The sequence below is a fragment of the Oncorhynchus mykiss genome, chromosome Y (assembly GCF_013265735.2).
Source record: "Oncorhynchus mykiss isolate Arlee chromosome Y, USDA_OmykA_1.1, whole genome shotgun sequence".
In the NCBI taxonomy this organism is placed as follows: Eukaryota; Metazoa; Chordata; class Actinopteri; order Salmoniformes; family Salmonidae; genus Oncorhynchus; species Oncorhynchus mykiss.
In genome coordinates, this window is record NC_048593.1 from 38,795,735 (window position 1) to 38,819,906 (window position 24,172).

Consider the following 24,172-nt stretch of genomic DNA (forward strand, 5'->3'; position numbering starts at 1 on the left):
CCCCCAACCGGAAACACAACGTTTCGATCCCGAAAGAGCGGTGCACGTGGAAAAACACCGGGGACCCGAGTTGATGAATGAATTAAATTCAGATGGATTATTGGAATCATATTCATCTCTAAATTGGATATAATAAGCGCTCTACTGAGGTATGTTAAAATATTAGCAAGGTTTGAGGTCTAGCGTTTTTTCAAACTGCTAGCTAGCATGTCATTGCTAACAACTAACAAAAACCGCACCACGTTATAGCTAACGTTACTATTTTTTTTTCACAGCAAGATTAAATCACATTCCCTGCATTGTCATATCAACTGTGTTACGGACATTAGTATGAACGATTATGGGTGTATAACGTTTAGCGATTAATTTAGCTAACTTCGTTAGATATCCAAACGTAATGCCAACGTTTTGCTGCATGTGTACTTTGCCAATGTACTCTCTGTCAGCGTGACATTTGTTAACTTTGACCAACAGACCAGCATCTGCGTTAGACCCTTCTGACTCCCAGAAAGCTCCGACTCAAACTCCCATTCACTAGCTCTGCAAGCGTTATAATGGCAAAATGCGTTCATTGAATTTCGCTGAGAGACTACCTTCATTTACTCCCGTTATGGCCGGTATAAAAAAGGCTTAAGTAAATCGGTCCAATAAAAATATTCGCCACAAATACCTTTTCAGTATATCCTGTTACTATCATCCGTAAAATATATTTTCAAATCAACTGGTCCTGGTTAAGCATGATCAACAGTACAACTATAAAACTCGAATAAGCAAAATAACTTCGCTCATTGGTTTATTATTATAACGCCTATGACTCGGAGCATTCTGGACTTTAGAGGTCCCTAACGTAAAGATACTGGTTGAACTAGGTAACTACTTAATCATGAAACCCTATATTCTACCCCTGAAAGACCGTGCTTAGCTACACTAATCTTCAGTTCTGGTGGCTAGAATAGGGCTGTGTTGCACATCTGAATAAATATGGTAGTCAATTGCCTTGTCAGAAGGCCGGAGTTCCATTGGCTGACATGGGTTCATTCTCTGACTCTTCTTCTTTAGATACGTACATCTCTTAGGTAACACTCACTGTACCTAACATCTTCTGCTTTGTTGTTGTCCCTCCCCCATAGCCTACCATGCTGAGGTGGTGAGACTGGGTGGTCACAGTGATATGGTAATGTAAAGTGAATGACGCAGGACACTGACAGTACTGGCAACAACAACAAACAGCAGTGGTTTGCCTGTGATGAGTGGCGACGGCACTGGTTTGGGGGCCCCTGGCCCGCTAGCAGGTTATTGGGAAAAAGTCAGTTGAACTCGCATTGTCTTCCTCTCACTTACTGTCACTTGTGCAAAGCTATTTTGGGTCTGAGAGATGCTGTCTGATTGGGAAGGCAGAATCCTCTTGTATCCCAAATCAACATTCAAAATCGATCTGTTGTGTGGGTGCTTTTGAGGGCTAGATTGATTGACATTGACTGCCGGGTACAATGCAAAACTTAAAAATGATTCTCATCGACTGGATTGTAAATCCACTGTAATAAATGATATCTTGAGATACAAAAAAAAATCTATGATACTGTGTCCTCTAATTTGATACTACACTGTACTATATGGCATTAAGATACTCTCTGATTCTAAATGATACTGTGTACGATACTCTGATGGCACTCAATTCTATTTTGACGATACCATTATCGGGATCCCCTCCCCGATGCATTAAATGAAAACACAAAGCAGGTTATACTCTTTGGTCCTTTAAAAACCTGCTGTAAGTAAAATATTGTGTGCTATATCTTGGAAAATGAATGTCTCTCTGGATGACAACATGTTTACATCTGTTTACAACATTATGGCTGTCTTCCTAAAGAAGTGAAAATCTGCTTTGTTTTTTTGTCTTCTGGCTAAGGTACTAACAAGTGTCACGATACTGGTCATACTCTGTTGTACTCAATGATACTGTACAATACTGTACAATGTGTATTTACTGTATGTGGTCTCTCCGTTGACCAGGTTACCCTCCCCTACTGATATCTATCAGGGATATTAACATGTTTTGTGATTGGTCCCTGCAGATCCAGGAACGCTCAGCTTTGTTGGAGACCTGTCCATGGTGTGCTGCTAAAGGACAGTCTCTGGCCCTGCGCTCCTACAGGATCAACTCCCAGGAGTTCATCACTCTCTGCACTGACCCACAGGTAGGGTAACGTTAACACACACACACACACACACACATGTGCTCACGTACACAGACACACACGTATACACGTGCACACAATCAGCACAACGTCAACAAAAAACAAGGGTGGATCAATGGGTGAATCCTAAACTGTCTGAACAAGACACCGGGTTTAGTAGTTTCCTAGAGAAACTGGCCCTTGCCTGGATTTGTTTTGTTGTCCGCCATTGTGGCAGTATTATGAGAGAGTCAAGTTTTGGCTGAATTCTGTGTTACTGTAAATGCATTCAGAAACTGTGCTAAAGTATCCTTTCACTCTGCTAGTTTATAGTCTTGAGTGTTGTCCTCTAGTGTTTTCCTGGGCCCCATCCTTCAATGCAAGAGTGAAAACGAGTGGTAGGATCAAGAAACAATATGAAGCCAATGTGAAGTTTGAACTTCCCCGACAGTTACCCATCATTTCTTCATTCAGCCTCGCCTCTTGCCAGGCCATTGTAAATATGAATTTTCTTGCCTGTTTTAAATAAACAAATAAATCAAAGTAACTTATTCTCCCCTACAGTGCCTGTTTCCCTTGGTCTCTCGTCCTTTGGAGGATGTCCTGGCCAGCCTCGTACCCCCTCTACACCAAACTCAGACAGGGAGCAAGAGGAAGAGACCCTGCGGGTTGGAAAACGGAGACCCTGTACCTTCCCCCAAACATGCACGATCGGTGGAGTCCGAAGTGGCCGAGGACGCCGTATCACAGAGTGGAGCTCTATCAGTCAGCGGCATCACCAGCAAACTCAATGGGGAAGAAGAGTGCTTTAATGGGAAGAAGGAGAGAATCCGCCAATCAGAACACACCAACATGGATGTGGTGAATAAAACCCTCAAACACACACTTCCTGAGACTGAAAGGGGAGGGGCCAACGCATATCACAAGGATTCTGGTTGGTCGATGCCAGAAGAAATGGACCAGGAACTCCTAGAAGAGGAACAAGATGGTGTCTGTCGCCCAGAGGACGGTACACCAACTTTAGACAAGGGTTTTCCTCTCCAAAAGAAGACGGCCACCTGTAAGACTGGTAATGTTTCTGCTGTAGAGTCTACTGTAGAGTCTGAAGGTGCACAAAAGGAGGTTCTCTCTACTTTACAGGAGGCTGTATTTGCCCGAGAAAATACTTTCTCTGCCCCGCAAGTAGCCATTTCTCTCCCAGAGAAGATTTCACGTCCCTTACATGTGGCCGTTTCTGCCTCAACGTCTGCCCCAGAGAAACCCTTGGCCAAGGCTGCCTTAGTGGAGGTTGTCCCTACCTTCGAGGACACAGTGTCTCTCTTAGAGGCTCTGACTGCCCCAGGGGAAGTTACACAATCACGTCAGAAGGTTCACCCTCCCTTACAAAGGACTGTCAAGGTTGTGTCTGCGCCAGAGAAGGTTGTGTCTGCGCCAGAGAAGGTTGTGTCTGCGCCAGAGGAGGTTGTGTCTGCGCCAGAGAAGGTTGTGTCTGCGCCAGAGAAGGTTGTGTCTGCGCCAGAGAAGGTTGTGTCTGCGCCGGAGAAGGTTGTGTCTGCGCCAGAGAAGGTTGTGTCTGCGCCAGAGAAGCTTGTGTCTGCGCCAGAGAAGGTTGTGTCTGCGCCAGAGAAGGTTGTGTCTGCGCCAGAGAAGGTTGTGTCTGCGCCGGAGAAGGTTGTGTCTGCGCCGGAGAAGGTTGTGTCTGCGCCAGAGAAGGTTGTGTCTGCGCCAGAGAAGGTTGTGTCTGCGCCGGAGAAGGTTGTGTCTGCGCCGGAGAAGGTTGTGTCTGCGCCGGAGAAGGTTGTGTCTGCGCCAGAGAAGGTTGTGTCTGCGCCAGAGAAGGTTGCCATGGTTCCACCTGCCATGGAAGCTGTCCTGGTGTTGCAGGATGCTCTGACTGTCTTAGAGAATGCTTCACCTGGCATAAAGGAGGGTCTCGCTGTCTTAAAGAAAGATGAGGAAGAGGAGTGTTTAATCGAGGAGAAAGACGTGGCTATACTTGTGGCTTTGGATGATGTCCCTGCCTCAGAAGAGGTTGAGAAGGCTCTACCTGCCTTGGTGGAGGATGTCCCTGCCTCAGAAGAGGTTGAAAACTCTCTACCTGCCTTGGTGGAGGCTGTCCCTGCTTTAGAGAAAGATGAGGAGGAGGTGGCTACACCTGCCTTGATGGATAATGAGTGCGGAGAGGATGATCTGTCTGTCTTTGACGAGGAAGAGTGCTCCCCAGAGGTGATGTGTAGGCCCTGTAGTGTGGACCTCAGTCAGAGCAAAGTGCCTGTTGAAGTTCATGATGATGATGATGGTCCTATCAAAGCTAGAAGAAGAGCTCAGAACACCCGGCAACTAATCAGTAGCGAGGACGAGATGACCGGCGAAACCATGGAAACAGAACGGGAAGGAAGCGTCACTGAGGAAGTGGAAGTCGTGCCATCACCGCCAAAAAAGAAAATGGGCCGGCCGAGAAAGACTTCTATTATTAAATACACGCAGGTAGTGGTGCCCAACTTTGACCCGGAAGTGATCTCAACTGAGGAGTTGGTTCCGGTTCCCGGGCCTCACCTATTCTGGAGGAATGAGCATAGTCTGTGTTGGCTGGACACCTTGCTGGTAGCGCTGGTCCACCTTCACACCCTGAGGGACAGACGGCCCACCAAGAGGCCCACTGTAGGTCAACCTGTCTGGGACCTGTGTGAGAGTTACAACCGGGCCTGTGGTCTCATCACAGCCTACCAACACACTGGCGCAGGTGGGTGGACTTATCTATTTAGTAAGTTTTATTTGAATTGATGTACAACATTGGCAGCTAAGAGCTGAATATCTATTTCGAACGGGGAAGAATGTATCCGCACACACACTATCCCTTTGATACAATACATGTATTGATTGAATTACCCCTCTACAGACTTAGCCCTGTCTAAGCTCGATGTCGGCGGGGTTGTACTAAGCTATATGGAATTGTTTTAAGAAGGTCATACCAACGATAATTTATCTATTTGATTTAGAATTTTAAGACTGCTTGAAGTGTCATTTAAAAAAAAAAAATAATAATAATTTTTGGCCTTTCTGCTGTTAGCCCATACAAATGAATTGCATAAAATGTTTACTACATGGATAAACAGATGGTCCCCCCCCCCCCCCCAAAAAAAAAAATCTGAAGTAAGTTTGTTCAGAAATGTCTGTCCTATATTTGAGAGAGAGATAAAAGATTATTATTATTATTAGATATTTTTATTTTATTTATTTATTTACATGTATTTAGCCATCAAAATTATGAAATAACACATGGAATCATGGTAGTAACCAAAAAAGTGTTAAACAAATTAAAATATATTTAATATTTGATATTCTTCAAAGTAGCCACCCTTTGCCTTGATGACAGCTTTGCACACTCTCAACCAGCTTCATGAGGAATGCTTTTCCAACAGTCTTGAAGGAGTTCCCACATATGCTGAGCACTTGTTGGCTGCTTTTCCTTCACTCTGCAGTCCAACTTGTCCCAAACCATCTCAATTGGGTTGAGGTCGGGTGATTGTGGAGGCCAGGTCATCTGATGCAACACTCCATCACTCTCCTTCTTGGTCAAATAGCCCTGACACAACCTGGATGTGTGTTTTTGGGTCATTGTTCTGTTGAAAAACAAATGATAGTCCCACTAAGTGCAAACCAGATGATGGGATGGCGTATTGCTGCAGAATGCTGTGGTAGCCATGCTGGTTAAGTGTGCCTTGAATTCTAAATAAATCACAGACAGTGTCACCAGCAAGACACTCCCACACCATTACACCTCATCCTGCATGCTTCACGGTGGGAACCACACATGCGGAGATCATCCATTCACGTACTCTGCGTCTCACAAAGACACGGTGGTTGGAACCAAAAATCTCCCATTTGGACTCATCAGATCAAAGGACAGATTTCCACTGGTCTAATGACCATTGCTCGTGTTTCTTGGCCCAAGCACGTCTCTTCTTCTTATTGGTGTCTTTTAGTAGTGGTTTCTTTGCAGCACTTCGACCATGAGGACCTGATTCAAGCAGTTTCCTCTGAACAGTTGATGTTGAGATGTCTGTTAATTGAACTCTGAGAACTATTTATTTGGGCTGCAAGTTCTGAGGCTGGTAACTCTAATGAACTTATCCTCTGCAGCAGAGGTAATACTGGGTCTTCCTTTCCTGTGGCGGTCCTCATGAGAGCCAGTTTCATCATAGCGCTTGAAGGTTTTTGCGACTGCACTTGAAGAAACTTCCAAAGTTCTTAACAGCCCCCCCCCCCCCCCCACACACACACTTTATCACAACAGCTGCATTCATCAGGGCTTCTTGTGTATTAATCTATTACCTAATCCTTAATACATGTTTACACCTGTTTGTGTTTGTCTCCCTCATCTCTCTCCAGACGGTGTTGTCAGAGTGCCCTCTGCGGTGTTACAGAGGGTCCAAACTGAGATGCAAGCCATTAGGATGTCCATCTTTAGACTGCTGGAGCCCCTACTGAAATGTAAACTGGGTAAGAGCCTGGCTGGGGGCCTCCCGAGTAGTGCGTTGTTCTAAGGAACTGCATCGCAGTGTTAGCTGCGCCACTAGAGATTCTGGGTTCGAGTCCAGGCCCTGTCGCAGCCGGCCACGACCGGGAGACCCATGGGGTGGCGCACAATTGGCCCAGCGTCGTCCGGCTTAGGGGAGGGTTTGGCTGGCAGGGATGTCCTTGTCCCATCGCGCACTAGCGACCCCTGTGGCTGGCCGGTCGCAGTGCACGCTGACCTGGTCGCCAGGTGCACAGTGTTTCCTCCAACACATTGGTGCGGCTGGCTTCCTGGTTAAGTGGGCATTGTGTCAAGAAGCAGTGCGGCTTGGTTGGGTTGTGTTTCGGAGGACGCACGGCTCTCAACCTTTGTCTCTCCCGAGTCCGTACAGGAGTTGCAGCGATGAGACAAGACTGTAACTACCAATTGTATACCACAAAAAAGAGGTAGAATTTTTTTTTTAAATAAAATGAAAAAACAAGAACCTGGCAGGGAATCAGAGGTGATTGGTGATGGCTTTCAGCAGTTCATAGGTCAATCAACATGTGTGAAAGCTAGAGTCTTTCTGGATAAGAGCTTCTGCAAAATGACTCAGATGTGTAATAGGCTATTTGTGCATGTGACCCTGCTCTTACCTACTTAGTCTAAAGTAATATACAGAGCCTTCAGAAAGTATTCATACCCCTTGACTTATTCCACATTTTGTTGTTACAGCCTGAATTAAAAAATTCATTAAGTTATTAGTTTTCTTTATGTGCAAATGTATTACATTAAATACAGAAATATCTCATTTACATAAGTATTCACACCCCTGAGTTAATATTATATTGAAGCACATTTGGCAGCGATTACATCTGTAAGTCTTTCTGGGTAAGTTTCTAAGAGCTTTCCACACCTGGATTGTGCAACTTTTGCCCATTATAAAAAATAAAAATAAATTATTTGAGCTGTCAAATAGGTTGTTGATCATTGTTAGACAACCAGTTTCGGTTCTTGCCATAGATTTTCAAATAGATTCACTGTCCTCTTGGTAAGCAACTCCAGTGTAGATTTGGCCTTGTGTTTTAGTTTATTGTCCTGCTGAAAGGTGAAATCCTCTCCCAGTGTCTGGTGGAAAGCAGACTGAAGCAGGTTTTCCTCTGGGATTATGCCTCTTCTGTTTCTTTCATTTTTATCTTGTAAAACTACCCATTTCATAATGATTACAAGCATACCACCTTCTCAACCATCTCTTACCTTCAGAACTAACACAAACATACCACCTTCTCAACCATCTCTTACCTTCAGAACTAACACAAACATACCACCTTCTCAACCATCTCTTACCTTCAGAACTAACACAAACATACCACCTTCTCAACCATCTCTTACCTTCAGAACTAACACAAACATTTCACGATTGATTAAAAATGTACCTGATTTGACTTTGTGAGCTGACCCTGATTTGACATTTTTTATATATATTTTTTAATCCCTGACCTCACCCTGACCCCTGCTGTCTCCTCTCCTGCAGGTCAGAATGAGACACCTGTGTTTGCCCTGCCCCTCCTCCTCAGGGCTGACTCCTGGGCAGAACCTCTCTTCCAGCAAGCTTATGAGTGGCAGTTTGAGTGTATCTCAACAACTTGTCAACATGCCACCAACACCAAGTAAGAGCCATCTTGAACTTTTAGGGACAGTTTTCTAGACATAAATATATAACCTAGTCTTGGACTAAGAAGCACTTTCAATTGTTCAATGGTGAATCTTCATCTTTCTGTGATTTAGTGATCATTATCCTAGAAGATATGTGGGGCGGCAGGGTAGCCTAGTGGTTAGAGCGTTGGACTAGTAACCGGAAGGTTGCAAGTTCAAACCCCCGAGCAGACAAGGTACAAATCTGTCGTTCTGCCCCTGAACAGGCAGTTAACCCACTGGCCGCCATTGAAAATACGAATTTGTTCTTAACTGACTTGCCTAGTTAAATAAAGGTTAAAAAATAAACGTTCTTTAGTTTTCATAAGGTTTTAAAGTTTTCATACAGGTTTACCCAAATAGACAGGGAAGCAAGTTTACCAATATAGAGAGTGAAGCAGGTTTACCAATATAGTCAGTGACGCAGGTTTACCCAAATAGACAGGGAAGCAAGTTTACCAATATAGACTGTGAAGCAGGTTTACCAAAATAGACAGTGAAGCAGGTTTACCAATATAGTCAGTGAAGCAGGTTTACCAAAATAGACAGTGAAGCAGGTTTACCAAAATAGACAGGGAAGCAAGTTTACCAATCTAGACTGTGAGGCAGGTTTACCAAAATAGACAGTGAAGCAGGTTTACCAATATAGACAGTGAAGCAGGTTTACCAATATAGACAGTGAAGCAGGTTTACCAATATAGTCAGTGAAGCAGGTTTACCAAAATAGACAGTGAAGCAGGTATACCAAAATAGACAGTGAAGCAGGTTTACCAAAATAGACAGGGAAGCAAGTTTACCAATATAGACTGTGAGGCAAGTTTACCAATGTAGACTGTGAAGCAGGTTTAACAATATAGACTGTGAAGCAGGTTTACCAATATAGACTGTGAAGCAGGTTTACCAATATAGACAGTGAAGCAGGTTTACCAATATAGACAGTGAGGCAGGTATTTGGCAACATTTTAGCAGTGCAAAGAGCAAACAATACTGTGAACCTATTGGTCTAATTAAGACTCTTCAAGGAACTTGGCCCAGTAGCTACAATACAGATGGTGAAAAGGGTAGCGATTTAGTCTGTTGGAACTAAACCGTTATTTACTGGGGCGGCTGGTAGCCCTGCGGTTTAGAGCATTGGGCAAGTAACTGAAAGTTCCCTGGTTTGAATCCCAGAGCCGACGAGGTAAAAATGGTCTGTTCCCTTGAGCAAGGCACTTAAACCTTAAACCTGTTAGTTGTTCTGGATCAGAGCGTCTGCTAAATGACTCAAATGTAAATCTCATTGAATATTTCCTGTAGTTTTTGGTTTGGTATCTTTTGATGAGCTTGACTCAGTACAAGTTTACCAGATGATGAAACGAATAGATATTATTTGTTGAAACCTTCATCTCTTATATTCCTGTGTGAATTAAAATGTAATTGGTTTAGATGGTTTATAATACTTTTTAAGTGAGATGAAAACTATAAACAAAAAGACTTGTTCCCATACCGGGAGTCGAACCCGGGCCGCCTGGGTGAAAACCAGGAATCCTAACCGCTAGACCATATGGGAAGCTGTGTCTGTCTGTATTTTAATTGGGCTTTTGAATAGTAACAAGAACAATGATGTAATGTTGACAGAAAGGGAGTGTACAAGGACATTTCAGAAAATAATTTTCATTAAACAAATAAAGGGGGAAACTGACTCACTCAACTGGACCAAAAGGTCTGTGTGTCTTTTATTTACTATCAAATGTATTTTTCTTTCAGATGTAAGAAGACCCTCACCACTTTCACCAAGGTGCTTTCTGATTGGCACCCTCTCAACGCAGCCCACCAATCACGTTGCAGCAAGTGTAATAAGAGGAAGCAGACCAGGATGTTGGTGCTGGAGAGGTGAGGGCGCAACTTCTAACCTTTCATACCTGGGGTGTATCTCAAACCAGGGTTGGGGACAATTCTGTTTTTTTTAAATTCTGGAAGTGAATGAAATTGAAATTCTGTTCACGAATTGAGAAGTCCTCACAGAAAACAATGGGCAACTTACTATTCAGTGGAGGAGTAGAACTGAATTGGCCCAACCCTGATCTTAAGTGAATTCTGCTTCTGGGATTTCCAGGCCCTTTTCTCTTTACCTATTCATTCAGTGCAGATGGAGGAGATGAGTAGTGGAAGCCACTGTAGACTATTGAGATGGTGTAGTTGATATTGTAGACGATTGAGATGGGGCCGTATAGTTGATATTGTAGACGATTGAGATGGGGCCGTGTAGTTTTTAGAGGGCTTGAAGTTGATGTATGATGCCACCTGGTGGCCATGTTGGAAGACCACCGCATTAATTCTTCCGACAACAGCTGACTAGCTTCCAGAAAGAACATGATAACAGTGCCTAAAACGTCTTTGATTCATCAGTATTTGGCTGCTCTAACATTGCAGGAAAGACAACGGGGGGAAAAAAACATGTTTATTGATTCCCCGCAATCATGAAACACCAGGATACACCAACTGTCAGAAAAGCGAAGAAACATTTTTGCCTGTCAAGACCTGAACCCAGACAACTGTCAGTACAGGGTCTGCTACGATCATTTCATCACTGGTAAGTCCAGTCTGATAAATTTCCAGTTTTGTTTAGCCGTTATGCTAACCAGGTGTTGACAACACTGTTAAACAAAATTAGATAGAAAGATAGCTTGTAGTCTAGCTATTAGCTTGTAGTCTAGCTATTAGCTTGTAGTCTAGCTATTAGCTTGTAGTCTAGCTATTAGCTTGTAGTCTAGCTATTAGCTTGTAGTCTAGCTATTAGCTTGTAGTCTAGCTATTAGCATGTGTTGCGTGAGTTTAACGTTTTAGAGGAAGCACATTTTTGCACCATTAAAAAAAATGCACCTTTTTATAACATGCATTTATCATCGCATTTGCAAACTAATGTAAGTCTAGTATTCCTAATGTGATGAGTAGATTGGATGGTCATAATGTAGGCTATTAGTGGGTAGTGGCATAGGCCTATAGGTTATTCTGGAGACCTTTCTGTGGCCTTATGACAAACATTTCATGGATTTGTAAAATGACTGGAGACATTAGCAGAATATTTTTTTTAAAAGACGATGGTAGTCTCGGCCTACTCTGCTGACACTTGACAACAGATGAATGAAAACGACCTTGTCTAGAATGTAACCATATAATCTAGGCCTATGAAAAGGGGTCATGGCTAGAAGGGATCCAGCTATTGGTAAATTAATGTCAAGTCATTTTTTTTGTTTGTTGCATTTTAGCTAAACCTTTTCCTTACCCTAATAATTATCCTAGCCTGCTATGTTAATTATCCTAGCCTGCTATGCTAATTATCCTAGCCTGCTATGTTAATTATCCTAACCTGCTATGTTAATTATCCTAGCCTGCTATGTTAATTATCCTAACCTGCTATGTTAATTATCCTAGCCTGCTATGTTAATTATCCTAACCTGCTATGTTAATTATCCTAGCCTGCTATGCTAATTATCCTAACCTGCTATGTTAGTTATCCTAGCCTGCTATGTTAATTATCCTAACCTGCTATGTTAATTATCCTAGCCTGCTATGCTAATTATCCTAACCTGCTATGTTAATTATCCTAGCCTGCTTTGCTAATTATCCTAACCTGCTATGTTAGTTATCCTAGCCTGCTATGTTAATTATCCTAACCTGCTATGTTAATTATCCTAGCCTGCTTTGCTAATTATCCTAACCTGCTATGTTAATTATCCTAGCCTGCTTTGCTAATTATCCTAACCTGCTATGTTAGTTATCCTAGCCTGCTATGTTAATTATCCTAACCTGCTATGTTAATTATCCTAGCCTGCTTTGCTAATTATCCTAGCCTGCTATGTTAATTATCCTAGCCTGCTATGTTAATTATCCTAACCTGCTATGTTAATTATCCTTTATCCTAGCCTGCTTTGCTAATTATCCTAACCTGCTATGTTAGTTATCCTAGCCTGCTATGTTAATTATCCTAACCTGCTATGTTAATTATCCTAGCCTGCAGCGTAAATTCTCCTAATTAGCTACGAAAAGTCAAATGACGTAGTCGGATCCCTTCTAGCGATGACCATGAAAAGAGAAGATACAAATTGTACAATATGAGGCTCTTATAGCCTGGAGGAGGACATTATTGTCCAATGACCCAGTGATCATTTGTAGAGAACTTGATTCATAAGTAGAGGTAAAATGAATGGACATTACAGCATAGGACAAATGCCTCACTGGGATATGACAACCTGTTGTGTTGACTAATGTTCCAGCCCAACAATATATTGAATATTTATATGACACTAAAACACCTGAACGAATTAAACACAACCAAACAATTATGAGCCATGATGGTATTGGTGACCTTAAAGAAATGATATTCTAACATCAGGTGTGCCTCTCGTGTTTATGTACTGTAGGTTCACCAGCTGACCTCTGTCAAGACACCCATGTCGACTGAATTCCCCCTGTGAAGATGACCAATGCTGCAGGACCATCAGTTTCCCTCCTGTGAAGATGACCAATGCTGCAGGACCATCAGTTTCCCCTGTGAAGATGACCAATGCTGCAGGACCATCAGTTTCCCTCTGTGAAGATGACCAATGCTGCAGCACCATCAGTTTCCCCCCTGTGAAGATGACCAATGCTCCAGCACCATCAGTTTCCCCCCTGTGAAGATGACCAATGCTGCAGGACCATCAGTTTCCCTCTGTGAAGATGACCAATGTTGCAGGACCATCAGTTTACCTCTGTGAAGATGACCAATGCTGCAGCACCATCAGTTTCCCCCCTGTGAAGATGACCAATGCTGCAGCACCATCAGTTTCCCTCCCTGTGAAGATGAGTAATGCTCCAGCACCATCAGTTTCCCTCCCTGTGAAGATGACCAATGCTGCAGTACCATCAGTCCCCCCCCCCCCCCTGTGAAGATGACCAATGCTCCAGCACCATCAGTTTCCCTCCCTGTGAAGATGACCAATGCTGCAGCACCATCAGTCCCCCCCCCCCCCTGTGAAGATGACCAATGCTCCAGCACCATCAGTTTCCCTCCCTGTGAAGATGACCAATGCTGCAGGACCATCAGTTTCCCTCTGTGAAGATGACCAATGCTGCAGCACCATCAGTTTCCCCCCTGTGAAGATGAGCAATTCTCCAGCACCATCAGTTTCCCCCCCTGTGAAGATGACCAATGCTGCAGCACCATCAGTTTCCCTCCCTGTGAAGATGAGTAATGCTCCAGCACCATCAGTTTCCCTCCCTGTGAAGATGACCAATGCTGCAGCACCATCAGTTTCCCTCCCTGTGAAGATGACCAATGCTGCAGCACCATCAGTTTCCCCCCCTGTGAAGATGACCAATGCTCCAGCACCATCAGTTTCCCCCCTGTGAAGATGAGTAATTCTCCAGCACCATCAGTTTCCCTCCCTGTGAAGATGACCAATGCTGCAGCATTTTATACTTCTTCGTCCTTTTCCAGATATGAAAGGAGACATCCTTCAGTTAGACACATTGGTTGTCAAATGCTCTACTTTGGTAAATCTGAATGATTTATGTTGTGCCATTTGAGTAGTGAGCACCTTGTCATGACAAAATAAACCTTACGAGTATATACAATGTAATTTGAAACCAAATGTAAACTACTAATGTTTATGATATTGTTAACATACTGTATTTTAATATATAGTTGTATAGGTGATATTAAAACGATATTGTGTGTCATCTCTGCTTCACCCCATTTAATAAAATGTATTTCTTATAGCCCAACTATTGTCTTTCTTTTTACGATTTAAACACATTTAGCATAGACAATGTAATTGTTGTGGTAGTCTTTGGCAAACCATCTTCATTATCACAGTGGAACCTCCAAGTGCCTCTCAGACCTTCTGGCAGACAAGTATCTGGCATGGAACTTGGTGGTAGTAGTTTGTGTGCCTCTCAGACCTTCTGGCAGACAAGTATCTGGCATGGAACTTGGTGGTAGTAGTTTTGTATGTTCTAAGATCAGGATCCCATCATCTCCTACCAGACATTTCACCACCAATATTACAAGGGTTGGATTTGTACTAAAACAATGTCATGTCAACACAAGGCATGTAAAACATCTGGTGTAGTCTTAGCCTCTACAGTGCATTCGGGAAGGATTCAGACCCCCATTGACTTTTTCCACATTTTGTTATGTTACAGCCTTATTCCACAATGGGTACAATTTTGTTTTCCTCAGCAATCTACACACAATACCCCATAATGACAAAGCAAAAACAGGTTTTTATAAATGTTTGCCTTGAGACTACAAATTGAGCTCAGGTGCATCCTGTTTCCATTGATCATCCTTGATGTTTCTACAACTTGATTGGAGTCCACCTGTGGTAAATTCAATTGATTGAACATGATTTGGAAAGCCTCACACCTGTCTATATAAGGTCCCACAGTTAACAGTGGATGTCAGAGCAAAAACCAAGCCAAGAGTTCGATGGAATTGTCTGTAGAGCGCCGGGACAGGATTGTGTCGATCTGGAGAAGGGTACCAATAGGCATTGAAGGTCCCCAAGAACACAGTGGCCTCCATTCTTAAATGGAAGTTTGGAAACACCAAGACTCTTCCTAGAGATGGCCGCCCGGCCAAACTGAGCAATCGGGGGAAGGGCCTTGGTCAGGGAGGTGACCAAAAACCTGATGGTCACTCTGACAGAGTTCCTCTATGGAGATGGGAGAACCTTCCAGAAGGACAACTGTCTCTGAGGACCACCAATCAGACCTTTATGGTAGAGTGGCCAGATGGAAGCCACTCCTCAGTAAAAGGCACAAGACAGCCCCCTTGGAGTTTGCCAAAAGGCACCTAAAGGACTCTCAGACCATGAGAAACCAGATTCTCTGGTCTGATGAAACCAAGATTGAACTCTTTGGCCTGAAGTCTGGATGAAACCTGGCACCATCCCTACGGTGAAGCATGGTGGTGGCAGCATCATGTCTGGAGGAAACCTGGCACCATCCCTACGGTGAAGCATGGTGGTGGCAGCATCATGTCTGGAGGAAACCTGGCACCATCCCTACTGTGAAGCATGGTGGTGGCAGCATCTTGCTGTTGTAATATTTCTCAGCGGCAGGGACTGGGAGACTCGGCAGGATCTAGGGAAAATGAACGGAGCAAAGTACAGAGAGATCCTTGATGAAAACCTGCCCCACAGCGCTCAGGACCTCAGACTGGGGCGAAGGTTCACCTTCCAAAAGGACAATGGCCCTAAGCGCACAGCCAAGACAAAGCCGGAGTGGCTTCAGGACAAGTCTCTGAATGTCTTTGAGTAGCCCAGCCAGAGTCCAGACTTGATCCCGATTGTACATCTCTGGAGAGACCTAAAAATAGCTGTGCAGAGACACTCTCCATCCAATCTGACAGAGCTTGAGATGATCTGCAGAGAAGAATGGAAGAAACTCCCCAAATACAGGTGTTCCAAGCTTGTAGCGTCATACCCAAGACGACTCGAGGCTGTAATCGCTGCCAAAGGTGCTTCAACAAAGTACTGAGTAAAAGGTCTGAATACTAAATGTAAACGTCATATTTCAGTTTAACCATTTTTGAACGCTGTAACGTAAAGTGTGTAACAAGTCAAAGGGTCTGAATACTTTCTGAATGCACTGTACATTGTTGACTGGTATACATTTTTTTTTCCTTGAACATATAGCTCAACAATATGTAAATAATGTTAGTCGATAATGCTTCAGATGGACAATGTCAAGGGGTGCATTGCAAATGCCTACAAGGCAGCGTTTCTCAATCTCGGTCCTTGGGACACACAGCGGTGCACATTTAGGTTTTTTTTGTCCTAAGTCTACACAGCTGATTCAAATCTTGATGATAACTTAATTATTTAAATCAGCTGTGTAGGACCAAGTTTAGGAAACCCTGCTGTAAGGCTTATGCCATCACACTGTAGGCCAGTGGTTCCCACTCCGGTCCTCGAGAACCTCCAATAGCACACAGTTTTTATTGTAGCCCCGGACAAGCACACCAGGCTGCAACAAAAATGGCTGGGAACCACTGCTGTAGACCTATGGCTGCATTGGCGTTGCTGCAAAATGGGTTCACGTGGCTGATAAATCCTGAACAAAAGTGACAATCAAATAATACTAATTGTAAGAGCTTACAACTGAACAAAAGGTAATGTTCATTTGAGAATATGACACACAAATTAGACAGGTTTGTGAGCTGTGATGAATCAACATTGACACCTAGTTCATCTTGAATAATAGTTTTAAAGTGAACAATTAAAACAAGTTTAAACACTTCACTTCAAAGAATCAACACTATTTCAGATAATTTTCAAAGTGTTTCGCGAAAAACTAACTCCTATGTAAAGGTTAGACGTGTTAGTAACAAGTAGGCTATTATTATTATTATTATTATTATTACTAAAGCATAAAACATGTAAATACCAGAAGGGGCCAACATTGCTCCACTGATCCCTGATCTACTGGCTGGGAGGACTTCTATTCCAGCCCAGCAATAGCACACTTCATTTTGATCAATTGAATCTTGTATGTTAGTGCTGGGCTGAAACAGACGCCTGCACGCCCAGCAGGGTTGGCCTTCTCCAGTTGTAGGAGGTTTCTACATTGTGTGTGTGACACCTTTTTAAAATGTATTTTTATTTACTCAATATGCCAACACATTTTACACACATAATCCTTGGTTTAAAAGGATCCTTATTCTCTTGGGACATTCTTTAGGACCTCTTCATCTGCAGACAGGGTTTCACCGCTCTCTGTATCGGAGGACCGAACACATCACATAGAAACAGGCTGCGTTCTACTCCAATTAGACAGCACTAAATATTATGTTGCTGTGTCTCATAGTTTTTCTCGCTAGGGACTGTAAACTGGGGAATCTTTTCATAGTGTCCTCCCACAAAGGTACCTAGCCTACCCAGAGTACTACTCTCCCTTCTCTGACAGCAGGAACTGCCATCTTCCTTTCACCCGTTTCCATGGCTGTTAGCTAGCTAGCTACAAATGCATTTTGAGTTACAAAAATAAATAGATCAAGATAGGTAGCTAATATGACGTTAGCTTGCTGGTGATATTTAATTTACTTGATTAGCTATACAGTATGTCAAGTCAGCTAGCGAACATTACAATAGCTCATTTGAGTTAGCCTGCAGCTGTCATTTTCAAAATTATATTTACTTACTTGAATGGGTTCTTCCACTGCCTCCGTTTTCTGGGTCCTTAGAAAAAATTAAATAATGGGCCATCTTCCCGACGTTTACGGTGATAGCAAAACGCAGCCAGCCATGGGGACGATTGGAGGACTTCCACCAGACTTCCTGGTCTTCCAAAGCTAGGTGATTTGTGAAGCAACTGCAAAGCGCTCGAGCTTGTCTTGGTTTTCCTTTTTTCATGTTTTCTGTTACAGATTGTCGTTCTGTTACCAGTCGGGTGCAGATGGAGGACAGGAAATGAGTAGAGGATTTATCATCCAACGATCGAGACACCATGTTGTAGATAATGTCTTGCTTTCTCTACCTCTGTTTCCTGAGGCTGATATGTATTCTGTCTGTTCCTCCAGGGTGTCTCCTGTGTTTGTGCTGCACTTTGTAGAAGGTCTTCCTGACAACGACCTCTGCGTGTACTCCTTCACCTTCCAGCAGCAGGAATACTCCGTCACCACAGTCATACAGTATGACCAGCAACTCAAGCACTTTGTCACCTGGATACGCAGAACTGACGGTCAGTGTGACTTTATCATTTAGTTCAGTATAACATTATTTGTCCCTTCAGGGGCAGTTGACTGTCATTTCCTTAGTAAAGTTTTTGTTGTTGTTGTTTACTGGTCAACAAGTAAATTTGTGTTCTTTGTAAATGTGTATGTCGGGTTTATCAACTTCCCCAGTCAGATGAACTCGTGGCTACCATTTTTATGTCTCTGCGGACAGTTTGAAGGAAATTGCTAACTAGTGTTAGCGCAATGACTGGAAGTGTATGGTAACTACTAGCATGCTTATAGATTGCTAGTTAGCATTGGCTCGCGAAACTACCTCTTAACTTCCTTCGTACTGGATGCAAGGACATAAAAATGGTATCCCTGAGTTCATCTGACTCTGGAAGTAGATAAAGGGCTTAATTGCCAAAATCTCGAAATATCCCTTTTAAGAATGCTATATATAGCTTATTCATACCTCCATTATCAATGGATAGAAGCAATTATATTTCATAATTGAAAAGTAATGTCAGTCTCTGTCTAATTATGTGTAGCATTTATAAAATGCCAATCAGTAGGTCTCTACATTGTGTTGGGTTAACTCTTTAAAAGAGATGGACAGCACACCAAAAATACCTTCAATAATCCATTTAGTTATCACAAGGATTCAGCACCTTCCTACGATTGAGGAATGATCAGAGTGAGCATGTTATCCATTCCTCTGTGACTGTGGTAACTCTCCCCCTCCACAACCAGTGTATAGAACCCAGTCCTCTGTGACTGTGGTAACTCTCCCCGTCCACAACCAGTGTATAGAACCCAGTCCTCTGTGACTGTGGTAACTCTCCCCGTCCACAACCAGTGTATAGAACCCATTCCTCTGTGACTGTGGTAACTCTCCCCCTCCACAACCAGTGTATAGAACCCATTCCTCTGTGACTGTGGTAACTCTCCCCCTCCACAACCAGTGTATAGAACCCAGTCCTCTGTGACTGTGGTAACTCTCCCCCTCCACAACCAGTGTATAGAACCCAGTCCTCTGTGACTGTGGTATCTCTCCCCGTCCACAACCAGTGTATAGAACCCAGTCCTCTGTGACTGTGGTAACTCTCCCCGTCCACAACCAGTGTATAGAACCCAGTCTTCTGTGACTGTGGTAACTCTCCCCCTCCACAACCAGTGTATAGAACCCAGTCCTCTGTGACTGTGGTAACTCTCCCCGTCCACAACCAGTGTATAGAACCCATTCCTCTGTGACTGTGGTAACTCTCCCCGTCCACAAACAGTGTATAGAACCCAGTCCTCTGTGACTGTGGTAACTCTCCCCCTCCACAACCAGTGTATAGAACCCAGTCCTCTGTGACTGTGGTAACTCTCCCCGTCCACAACCAGTGTATAGAACCCAGTCCTCTGTGACTGTGGTAACTCTCCCCCTCCACAACCAGTGTATAGAACCCATTCCTCTGTGACTGTGGTAACTCTCCCCGTCCACAACCAGTGTATAGAACCCATTCCTCTGTGACTGTGGTAACTCTCCCCGTCCACAACCAGTGTATAGAACCCATTCCTCACTCTTCTCTCTTGCTGTCTCTCCCCACAGGATCGTGGTTGGAGTTTGACGATCTGAAGCACCCTAACTGTGTCTCCCACACCCAGCTGGTGGTCCCTCCTAGAGAAATCCATGTTGTCTTCTGGGAGTTGAAGACCGACAGACCGGACAACCCACAGACATCCTGCTCTCCCCCTGTATCCCTGACAAGCACTTTACTGATACACAAAGAACTGCAGCAACCTCCCTTAGCCAAACTCTTTGTCAACAATGAATCTCAAGACATCTCTCAGACGGTCTCTGATGATGCGGACACTGACATGGACAGCACCATAACTGCTGGCTATATTGATAACGATATGGACGCAACGTTAACGAATAACGTTAACTCTCCCATCGCCATCGGTTCCACCAGTGTGCTTCATGGCGTACCGGTTCAATCCTGTTACCACAACCTCTCTCTCCCCCTTCACAACGACACAGCCGTTGTCGAGGCACTGACTGTGTCTGACGATACCGACATCATGGACGCCACGGTAACCACTGGTAAAGCTGGTAACTCGTCTATCAGCACCACACTGCTTGACACCTTCGAGGGCCTCTCCCGCGATGACGTTGTCACCCTGACGCTCGTAGAGGTCAAAGTTGGCTCTGATGGGAGGCCGTTGGACGACAACAATGTCTCCCTGGCTCCCGGGCAAAATGGAGACCTCAGTCCTCCTCTACCTGCTCCTACACCTGAGGCTGAGAACCCTGCACCTGCCCACGAAATGCCCCCTGAAACAGATGTTGTCGTCATCAAAAGGCCATCGTCCCCTGATACTGCCAGTGTGTTTCTCCTTGCCAGCAGTGACGGTCCTTCTGAGCCCGACTCTGAAAAGCCCACTCCTCCTAGTCCTCCCAGACTCAGAAGGGGCAGAAGCACCAGCAATAAAGCCAAAATGATGGCATCCAACACTCCAGTTGCACCAGCAGCTAAGGTGGTCGCAACAACACCACCAAGAACAGCTACACCAATGGCACTTCCTGGAAAGTGTGGTGGAATAATCCTGCCCTCAGTTGTATCTATGATGTCACTGTCAAATGTGGAACCCAGCACCCCAGCACCAGAGGCCCCTACTCCTCCTTCTCCCCCGCCCCACTCCAAACCCACTACTACCTCCACCTCTCTGCAGAGCAAACCCGGCCTTCCACCACCCCCGGACCCCAACTCTCGCTGGTCCTACCTGCTTAGCCTCCACCCCACCTCCATCCCCAATCCCCCAAGACCAACCAGTCACTTCAAACACTCAACACCCAACCGGTTCCAGCAGCTTTCACATAGCTGGCAGACCCCAAGCATGGCTCCCCCCAACCCAGACGCCAGGTTGAAGAAGCCTCCGCCTCCGCCTCTACCCAAACCCAAACTAAGTAAGGTGGACAACGAGGCCCTGCCGGTGAAGGCTGCCGAGATGTACGGAGGGTTCCAGGCCAGAAGCAGGATCGTAAATATAAACATGAACAGCCCCTCCAAGACTTCATCTCCCACCCAGCTTCTCTCTCAAATAACTGACCCTCAAAATGGCGCCTGGAAGATACCAAGTCAACCTCCCGCCCTCGTCTCACGAAAACCCCTTATCAACCACACCACTTCAGCAGTGCCTATTGTGACCTCACTTCCTCCCTCTCCAGGAGTCACGGAGATCCCTAAAATCTCTTCCTCCAGGAAACACAGCCCCGGCGGTCAGGTCAGTGAGACCGATGCCCTCAGGTACAAGCTGCTGAAGAAGCTGAAAGCCAAGAAGAAGAAACTAGAGAAGCTGAATCAGATGCTGGGTTATCAGGGGGGTGCGGGAGGACGGGGGGAAGTAACCTGCACACCAGACATCACTGATCGGAGTCCCTCCCACACCGTGAGCTCTAGTACCTCTGTCTACGACAGCCCCGCATACGACCAGTTCTTTGCTGACCTTCTGTCGCCGGCGACGACCGCCAGCAACCTATCGCCGGACAGCACGGGCTTGCTGGAGATGCTGACCACCAATGGGCAAGAAGGGGGCGGGGACTTGGCGTGTGGGGGGAATGGTATTAGTGGAGCCTCACAGGTGGTGACACCTGTGATCTTGCATCCGGCCAATCACGGCGTAGTAGTGCCACAGCCTGGTCTAGCCGAGCCAATCACGGCCTCTGGTGAGAACTTCCTGGAAGAGTTCATATCAGGGTCGGCCAATCAGCAGACGGAGATGGAGACAGATACCCTTAGTGCTCTCGACCTGTTCTTTTAGGCACGTTAACTACAGGTCTAGGATCTGCTAACAACTCTTACCCAACCCCTAAGCTTAAACTTTGGTTGGAAATGCAAAGCTTACCTCAGATCAGAGTCTACGTCTCAAATGGCATGCTAATCCCTATATAGAGCCTCTGGTCAAAAGTAGCACCATAGAGATCCTATTAAATTAAACTACTCTAATTCCTAATTATATGAGTAGTGCACTATAAAGGGAGTAGTGTGCCATTTTGGATGCATGCAGACAGTTTCTAGCAGAAACTGCATGCTACTATTCCTTTCAGTCGGGAGAGTGAGTGAGTGAGTGAGTGAGTGAGTGAGTGAGTGTGCTTGGCATCAATGGGTCGTTCTGTTCTGGGTAGCATGTGTTACATGAAGCGGAATCAAACTGCCATTTTAAAGAGAGAGTTCACCTAAATTACAAAGTGACATATTGGTTTTATTACCCTGGAAGCAGTCAATGGACAAGGTACGATGGCGATCCATGCTTTGGTTTAGTTTCCCTGCCACTGTTTCCACGGTTTCCACGTTTTAGCGTTTGTGGCACAAATCCCATTCAAGTCATGGGTCCGATGTATTATTTTCTACACATCCTGTTCAAATCATATTTAAGTGACTTTGGTTAGATTCACAATTAATTTTAGATCATTTTAGATGGTTAGGACAGGATGCATGAAAAATGCTAATATCGGTCCCTTGGATGGGATTTCTGATACAAATACTAAAACGTTAGCATATGGAAACAATGCCAGGGAAACTTAACCAAAGCACGGATTGCTGTCATCCATAGACCTGCTTACAGGGTAAGGAAACCAATGCATAATTTTGTCATTTGGGTGAACTATCCCTGTAACTCTGGTAAGCACTCGCATATCGCTCATGTATTTTTGTTGTGGTTTTACCAAGAATGTTGAAGTTGAACATGGAGTAATGTTAATACTCACTGAGGTTTTGTCCTCAATGGCACCCTATTCCCTACATAGTGTCCTGCTTTTGACTAGGGTCTATAGGGATCTGATCAAAAGTAGTGTACTTTTTTTTTTTTTAAAGGGAATAAGGTACCATTTGTGATGGAACCATTGTACTTACAGGTTCTGAGGCTTTAAGGGAGATTAAAAATGGAGGTTGTTTCAGAGTATTCTGGAAAGTTAATAGACCCAATTATTTGATCCTGCTTTGTGGAAAAAAACTGCTGAAGACAACATATGCTGTTTTTTGTTGGCTTTTTTTTATTTGAGTTTGTCTGAATTACTTGAAAACTAGGATAAAAAGCCTGACATCTAGGATAAAAATATGTTTGTGTTTTAAAGGGTGGTTCGAACTGTTATCTTTTGAATGTATTTTCTGTAATACAAAACTGTGACAGAGTTCTAAAATGTTGTACTGAATCAGATACTGTATGTAATTCTAATAAAATATTCTTTACATGGATACACATGTTTTGGGGGGTATTTGTCTGAGCCAGAATCTAATAATAGTTTTTTGTATTTGCGTGAGTCCGTGTGATGTAGCTGTACCTCTTGTAGCTGTACCTCTTGGACAGAACGCTTGTCGGTCTTACCCCCCCTCCACAAACCATCTCCTTATTTATTTGTGAATGGTAGGTAGTGGGAAATACTGTGACTCCTTGTAGCAAATCAATCAGGAGGCAAAATGCTCCATATTGACAATTTCTAGAAGAAAATGTTCTTGGGGAGAGTTGTGAGAAATGAACTAGCCACAATAGACAGGTAGTGATACCCAGGCTAAGAATCATCAGCAACCTGCAGGGAAGTATACAGACTTTACTAAACTAAAATGAAGGGAAGGGATATGAAAATGTGGTGATGTAGCTTTGTAGTTGTGGTCTCATTACACGGTGATAAATTGTATTTAATATACATTGTTTGGGAAGTAGTTTCACCACCGCCTGTTTACTGGTAATACAATTTCACTAGTAGTGACGCTACAAATAGCATACTTTACTTCACCATAGCAGGCTCTTCGATAGTGCTAATGCGCTCCCTAGTGGAGAATATTTGAAAGACCATGTCCATTTACCCAACTTCAGTTTTTCAATATTCTACCAAAGATGACAAATAAGAGTTTATCCAGATTTTTATTTTTTTTCAAGGTTCCTGTGAGCTCACGGGTCCTCCATAATATCTGGCATACTCATGCAAAAGAGAGGAATGCAGCTTAAGCCAGACCCTCTTCAACATCCATGTCAACGAATTGGCGAAGGCACTAGAATAGTCTGCAGCACCCGGCCTCACCCTACTAGAATATGAAGTCAAATGTCTACTGTTTGCTGATGATCTGGTGCTTC

General features: G+C 44.1%; 1 protein-coding gene and 1 non-coding gene across 5 annotated transcripts; one reads left to right on the forward strand and one right to left on the reverse strand.

The window, feature by feature from the left end:
* Window positions 1-23,297, forward strand: LOC110509461 (SUMO-specific isopeptidase USPL1). 4 transcript variants are annotated; one of them, XM_036968232.1, is made up of 10 exons: window positions 1-149; window positions 1,131-1,306; window positions 2,076-2,198; window positions 2,742-3,911; window positions 4,017-4,920; window positions 6,570-6,680; window positions 8,210-8,345; window positions 10,117-10,242; window positions 17,918-18,078; window positions 19,650-23,297. In XM_036968232.1, the coding sequence occupies exons 2-10, from the start codon at window positions 1,247-1,249 to the stop codon at window positions 21,860-21,862; spliced, it is 5,004 nt and encodes a 1,667-aa protein (XP_036824127.1). In that variant the 5' UTR covers window positions 1-149; window positions 1,131-1,246; the 3' UTR covers window positions 21,863-23,297. The 4 variants fall into 4 exon arrangements, with proteins under 4 accessions (XP_036824127.1, XP_036824126.1, XP_036824125.1 ...); XM_036968231.1 differs by having other exon boundaries at window positions 2,742-3,575; window positions 3,660-4,920; XM_036968230.1 differs by having other exon boundaries at window positions 2,742-4,920.
* Window positions 9,848-9,919, reverse strand: trnae-uuc. Its single transcript has one exon. It is a non-coding gene; the product is annotated as a tRNA-Glu (tRNA).
* Window positions 23,298-24,172: the final 875 nt, after the last annotated feature.